General features: G+C 41.3%; 1 protein-coding gene across 1 annotated transcript in view; it reads right to left on the bottom strand.

Moving 5' to 3' along the window:
- The window catches only part of crlf2 (cytokine receptor like factor 2), a 2,488-nt gene extending 795 nt beyond the window's left edge, over positions 1 to 1,693 (bottom strand). The window contains exons 1-2 of the mRNA XM_063212882.1: positions 1,557 to 1,693; positions 596 to 722 (exon numbers count right to left, since the gene is read on the bottom strand). Of these exons, the coding sequence (XP_063068952.1) occupies positions 596 to 722; positions 1,557 to 1,620 (191 nt within the window). The 5' untranslated portion in view covers positions 1,621 to 1,693. The remainder of the gene's footprint in view (positions 1 to 595; positions 723 to 1,556) is intronic.
- Between the last annotated feature and the right edge of the window lie 5,807 nt (positions 1,694 to 7,500).

Raw genomic sequence — 7,500 nt, 5'->3', positions numbered from 1 at the left:
GTGGTCTGCAAACTGGGTATACACTCCATTTATTGGTTTATTTAGGCATACACTCCATTTATTGATTGAAGTTTATATTTTTAGAATGTATAGGCCTACCCAATTTAGAGAGTATGAAACATCAAGCCCATACTTTTCCTGGATGCATGTGTGCATGTCAGGTGAATGCCCATATGAACAAGAATTAATGGAGTTCCCTTAGCACTGTGGATGGGGGTAGCACACATCTTATGCAAGCCGTCACAAAAGAAGAGGAAAGAGGGGACAATGCCCCCTTAGGAGACCCAATTTCATCACACACCTTTGCATTGGATAGGTGAAGTTTGGGGTATCTTACTCGACTAAAAGATGTTTAATGCAAAGCCAAAAGACCTCGTCAGATTGTTTTTTACACAACTTTATCTTGACTGTAACACTGCAAACTCATGCAAGTGAAAGTCATTTTCCTCAGTGACACAGACACACTGACTTGGCTTTACACTGTCTTTACTTCACTCCAGTTTGTCAGTTCACTCACTTTCATCACAAACAAAATGAGCATGCTGTGGGTCTATTGCCTCTGCCACAGCCCACAAAGGGAAAGAGAGATACTTGCCATTCTTGCTTCATCAAGCAGAAGACCAGGCCAGCAATCACAGCGAGTAAAAGCCAGAGGACATGGTAGTATGCTGTGGAGCTGGCCTGTGGAGATTGCGGATCCTTTGTTGGAAGGTGGCAGGGAGCTGGGGTAGGAGGAAGAGCACATGGGTCAGAGTAGATCACAGTTTGTAAGTGTCAATGGCCACGTTCGTGAAGGCACATTTCTGCGCTGTCAATGCAGCGAGCATGCGCAATGCGAAATTCTGAAGCACTCTGGTTAGAAAAATGCATTGAAATGCCAAAGTGCGTATGTGCGCTGCGCAGACAGCACAGCAATGTGCCGTCACGAACACAGCCAGTGATGGGCAACCTGGATTCAGAAGTTACAATACTACAGTACCACATATTCCAAATGACCTGGTCTTACCTGTGTAATTACGGTAAAATCAGAATATGTGGCACTGGATTGTAAGTTCTGAAGCCAGGTTGTCCATCACTGATAAGTGTATAGTATGATATCCACCTTTTTTAACATGCCCACTAGCCAATTTCAGTGTTTTTTTGTGCTACCACAGGATTTTCAGTCTGCTAGTTCCTGCTGCGCATAGCCCTTCTGAATGATTTAGCACTAGCAGCTACCCAAATAATAACGGCACCGCCCTTGTACCCGTGGATAATAAGGTGGAAATGAGGTTTTAGACATTTGGACATCTCTATTGCCATCTACGCTTTGTTGGTACAACGGTGAAGTAATCAACCAAATGGGTCTTTCGTGAAAAAGTAAACTAAAACTACAGTTTTGACTGATGTTTTTTTTTCTTTCACTTACAGTAATTTTACAAATTTTACTTTAACGATTGAACCACAAAATTGACTACAAAAAAGTCACATCACAATCAGATCTTTATATGCAGAGAGCACAGTTTTATGCAAACCTGCTTCCCTCAAAACACAGATGCGCACGAGTTGTCACTCACCTCCTTCCCTCCACTCCACCACTGACCAGCCACTCCAGTCCTCATCTCTGCACTCGTACCTCATTCTCACTCGGAACCCATACGTCTTCCTTTGTTTCGTCAGTGGGAGGCTGAAATCGTTAGCTTCGCTTACTGTAGCACTCTGTGTACAGCACAAACAAATAAAGTTAGACCTTCAGGTGATACTTGGTTGCCATGAATCAAGTAGGCCTAGCCTATACATGAGACGTAATTAACACATTCAGAAGGCTTCGGCTATGTAGATTCATAGCATCAACAATTAAATTGTTTTCCTTTGCCATTTATGAAGGTACTGTATCCTGTGTGCAAACTAGTACAGATTAAACACATGCTAATGCAAATATCAAATTGTCAGCATAGGCCTATTAGATATTCCTATGTACAGAAACATCCACTTCCCTGCTAACTGAATAAGTGCATCATTTATTTAAACATGCCCCATTGAAACAAATACTTTAATTGATTGGTCCCTTATCTCGATATAATTGGACATGTTTTGTGCACAGGTAAATGTTCATGAAACTTTGTGCAGCATTAGCCTACAGTTAGTAAGGGAGGGCCCAGGCTGATATGTCCAATAAGAACTCTTTTCCAAAATGATATGAAAGCCATTTAACTCATTGGATGCCAGGCATTTTAGAATCATACATCCCAACAGTGCCAGGGCATTTTTAGCATTTTTAGTGTTTTTTCAAGACCCACAGAAAATTGAATTCTATGCCCATGTGTACCGGTATGTCAAAACCACTCACAAATTGAATTGACACGCTTAAACATCATTAGCATTGAATGTTAGGATCTGAAATGATGTGCACTGTTTAGTATGGTGGCCAGAGTAGGTATTGCAACTGCTGCTCATTGAAACTGTGCTGCCTATTGCCAAACTTGATCTTTTCATGAATATTTCAGAAATAATAAACACATATTTGCTAAGTATGACAAAAATGCAGTACATTTTGCTGCTAAAATGTCTAAAAATGTCGGACATGAGAGCATCCACCTTTTCAAGCATGAAAAGTGCAATTTCCCACACATAATGGTGGTGGTGTGGCGGTCAGTAGGCCTATTTATGAAAAAGCTAACATTTGTGAATGGGCAGCATGAATTCTAGAAATGAACTACTAAAAATATAATGCAGTGCACCTTTAAAGGGACACTGTGCAGGAAATGGTCAAAAAAGGTACTGCAACTATGCTGCTTATTGAAATTGGGCTACCTATTGCCAAATTTGACCTTTACATGAAAGTTTACTAAGTATTAAACAAATATTTTCTAGTATGGTCCAAGTACAGTCATTTTTGCAGCTAAAAATGGCTATTTTTGTAAAATGGCGGACCATGGAGAAGATCCCCCTTTTCATGTATGAAAAGTGCAGTTTTTCCAGTCATACTGAATACTTAGAATTTGATGGTGGTGGTAAGTTTTCATGAAACATTAGTGGACATTAGTAACATTATAACATTAGTGAATGGGCAGCATGAATTCTGGAAATAAACAACTAAAAATCTCACACAGTGTCCCTTTAAGAGTCAATTTTCATAATCACTTACCCTCCAACTCTTGTCACAAGCACTTCTGTGCTGCACCTCGGTTTCGTAGCATTGCTTCCTAACACTCTCCTCTGGTCGGCTCCAATGCAGGACGGTCTGCTCAGCCGTGTCATTGATGCTCAGCTTGATTTTGCTTGCATTGATAGCTGAAGGACAACAAGAGATATAGTTGGTTTTCCAAGATGTTATAAATTGTACCTGAGTGTCTAAATATTTAAAACATAATATTTTACAATAACTGTTGATTGATGTATATTAAAACATTTAACATGATATTTTTTTTGGGGGGTGGGGTCCTGCCTAGCTGTGTGGTCATTAAAGAACCATTCTTTCAGGTTGCTTGAAAGAAGATCAAGATTTAAATTATTTAAACAATGCTATTATTCAAAGCAACTTATAGTTATTGTAATGCAGGGTTTTGGTTAGAGTTCCTGGAGCACTGTGGGGTTAAGCGCCTCACTCAAGGGCAAAACATGAAGGTATAGGAACACACACTCCTCCAATTGGGAAGGGTACGATTCAAACCTACGTTATAACCAACCTCTTACCCACTATGGGCCATGGCTTAAACTGCAGAACTCCTGTTACCCAGTCCGCAGTCGGCGGTGAGGCACAACCAACTTTGGTCAAATGGTCAGTCTGATCATGCCTGTCAGACTACGTCGATTGAGAAAGTAACATTTCTGCCATGTATTCTATCATGTATTCTATTCTATCTATATCTTCTATCTGTGCTCAACACATTTGATTCATAGTAGTATAATTCCTACATAGTACATAGAAATCTACAAATTCAGTGAACTGTCTAGAACACATGTGTGGCAGGACTTTTACTTTCTGGACCGGGACTGTCTCTCCACACCCTGACCCAGACTTAGGCCCACACCACTGACTGTGTTATTCAAAAAAGAGCTATGACCCCCCCAGGAGCATAAATGCACTCACAACAGCGACAGCAAAACAACAAATAAAAAATAAAAATGTCTGTCAAACATCAGCAAGCCGTATCAGTTCAGCTCTGTTGAGAAACTTTTGCGGTTGTGGTGACTGAGGTGGGGAGAGAAAATAGGACATGCGGAACAAAAGTGCTCATCCAGAATGGCCACATCTAAAGTCTCACCTATTCAAGCCAGGGGAATACTATTTCACCCAAAATAATATAGACAGTGCAATAACGCACATAAATATCCACAAATAGGCCTACCTTTCACAAAGTTGATTAAGTAAAGTGAAGTTGAACCTGCTGAAATTAATTTTAACCTCATAAACCATTCAGCAAATGCTATTGTTAAAACTATGTATAGATCTGAGGTCTACGGACGTTTTTCCTCTCATTAAAAACACTCAAGGAAGTTTCTCATCTAACTAAAAACGTTCATGCTGAAGGGGCACACGACACGTGGCTACAATCTGGAAATCCTGTGCAATAGCAATACCATAAAATGACTTGCAGAGCTTCAGATGTGTGTCTGAAACAGGCCTCAATACCCCTCCATACTCCGTGACAGCATGCACGGCTCACTCAGTTCCTCAAAGTGTTAACTGAATAAGTGACTTTGGTATGTTTAGGATACAGTATGAGGTTCAATGTCTCCCATATCGCTACCACACATTACGCATTTACTGCATGGATTGATTTACACTAGAGAAAAGGAAGCGCCACTCCATCCAGCCTCAGCAAGGTGATGCGGTTTCCTGTGACGGCAGCTTCTCTTTCCTGCGCTGCGCTTTCGCTGCTCATCTACCCACTCACTCACTCACTCTCTCAACCATCCATCTCTCTCTCTCTCTCTCTCTCTCTCTCTCTCTCTCTCTCTCTCTCTCTCTCTCTCTCTCTCTCTCTCTCTCTCTCTCTCTCTCTCCCACACACACACACACACACACACACACACACACACACACACACACACACACACACACACACACACACACACACACACACACACACACACACACACACACACACACCTTTGGGGTTTTCTCACAGTGATTCACGGTCCCCTCAGAATGGTGGGTTAACTCTGCCCACTTGAGACCTTTTCAAACCTGATTGATGACAAAACAGGTCGATTAATAGTGGGTGAATGTGGAATATTAGTTCAAAGTCTGACCTGTACATAATCTGAGAGTCACTGAGAAAAAAAATCTACAATGCCTATTGCTTTCTCTTTTTTAAATGTACACTTTATAAGTGAATGCATGTATTCAGATGTGTGTTAATGAGTGATATGTTGGATTTGTGCAACACGTATGCGGCTGGATATGTAGTATATCTGTCTGACAACTGGGATATGTAGGATTTTTTTCTTGGATTTGTTTTTTATCTTTGGGTTGATTTTGTTTGTCGTGTTTTAAAAAATGGGTTTTTGGTCTGGTGTGTTTTTATATTGCATGTTTTGGTTTTCTGTGCTCTCTTGCTTGCTGTGTTTTTACTGTGCGCACTAAATCGACTGTTGTGAGACGGTGCTGGTGGGAAGCCGGAGGAATGATCGAACGAACCGAACCGGACCGGACCTGAGACGGCTGACGCCACAGCCCTTTCCCAAAGGAATGTGAGAAACCCCTTTGTGTATACTCCTCATTCTCACCGTGACACCCCCCCCCCACACACACACACACTCACACACACACCCCTGCCTTATAGCCCGATGCACCACCTGGAAATCTTAAACGGACCAGGAGGATTCAAAGTTGTGTTGGAGCCAAACCAGACTTCCAACACCAGTGTCTGCTGGACCAGGAATGAGCCACGGAAGTCACCAGAACCCTGACAACACCGGAGATTGCCCAACTTAATTGTGGCTTAATTGTGACTGTTCCTGTGGCCAATGGCTAAGGGAGAAAGCCAAGGACCTTTTATAGACTTCTCCTGCAGCAGTGGTGCTTCCAAAGACAATTCAGTTTATAACTTAATAGTAAATAAAAGTTATATATTTTTTTAAACATTGTGTCTGTCTTCAGTGCACTGGGCATTCCGAACCTTTTAAATGGCTTTTAAACAAGGGCATTTTGCCCGACATACCAGCTGGACATCTAAACTTATCCTGGGATTAATTAAGTTATTATACTCTATAAGAAATTCAATCAAATGACAGACTGGTATGGGTAGATGTGTGACAGCATCACTAATTTCATTCATGTAGTCTGATGTGTAACATACATGATTCCAAAATTCCAAAGACACATATAAAAATATTACAAATGCATGGGAGATGCAAATTGGAGATGAATGGGTTAATTACCTCCAGGATTTGTTCAACGTGCCACGCACCTCACCAGATATCTAAGCCATCACCTAATCCATATTCCCATCGAAGAAGTCACCTCGTTGCCCGTTATCCCTTACTTATTGTAATATTGATACTTAGTGTATATTACAATGAAGTAGTGCTACTGTGGCACTCTGGCCTGGGTCATTTCCATGGCTGTAGTACTTCAGTCCGGACTGAAGTCTGTTTCCAATGGACTTGGATACACTAGTAGTTGGACTCAGACTTGGCTTGGACTTGGACACTGATCTTTCCAAATATGGCGTTTGGCGTCGCCCTAGTCTGTCTTAATTTTGTTTAAAACACTGGCCATCACAGATTCTAAAGTGGAAATCCAATAGAATATTAATTCTCCACATGCATGGCATATATCTTCAAAAAAAAGACTCCAGCTATACACTGGAATGTGCAAGCATTAATAAAATCCATCCATTTACCTGGTGGTTCAAAGCTAGCCGAGGCCATCCCGATCTGTTGGATCAGAAGAATCAGTAGGGTTTGACTGGCAGTGCTCATTCTGGTACCCTTGGCTTGGAGGACTTGCGTGCTGGTCACAAGGCAGGATAAAATGGGTCACGGTGTGTGGACCTCTTGTCAGTGCAGGTGAATACCGGTAGACACAGAGGCAATGAGAGAGTCACGTCTGTGGCTGTCACCTTTTAACCACTTGCATCATGCCGTCTCTGTTTCCTGTCCATGTGATACACACTACACATGCACCCCAGGTTGATGTCAGGTTCGGGTTGATGGCAAGATTTTATATGAGATTGACATATCCGTTGAGTACACAGCAAAAAAATGCTGTTTTAATTCAACAGCCTACATAGAGAGTACTATGTACTATATACACTCTTGAAGATGTTAAATCCAAGCTCTAAGTAGTGTTAAATTAACTCTGTTTTTTACTGTGTATTTGAGATGGTAAGTACTAAACGAGACCAGGGAAAAGTTACAAAATAGACCATCATAGAGGAAGAATGTTGAAATTTTAATCTTGACTTATTGTAGGTCTTTGTTTGGCATTCTCATGTCTTTGCCAGTTGATTGACTGTTAAAAAAATGATACAATAAGGAGCTTACCTTAAAACACTTGACCTTACCAAA

This window comes from Engraulis encrasicolus, chromosome 13 (assembly GCF_034702125.1).
Source record: "Engraulis encrasicolus isolate BLACKSEA-1 chromosome 13, IST_EnEncr_1.0, whole genome shotgun sequence".
NCBI classification, from domain to species: Eukaryota; Metazoa; Chordata; class Actinopteri; order Clupeiformes; family Engraulidae; genus Engraulis; species Engraulis encrasicolus.
Note: the sequence above shows the minus strand (reverse complement) of the source record. Positions and strands in the feature narration are given on the sequence as shown.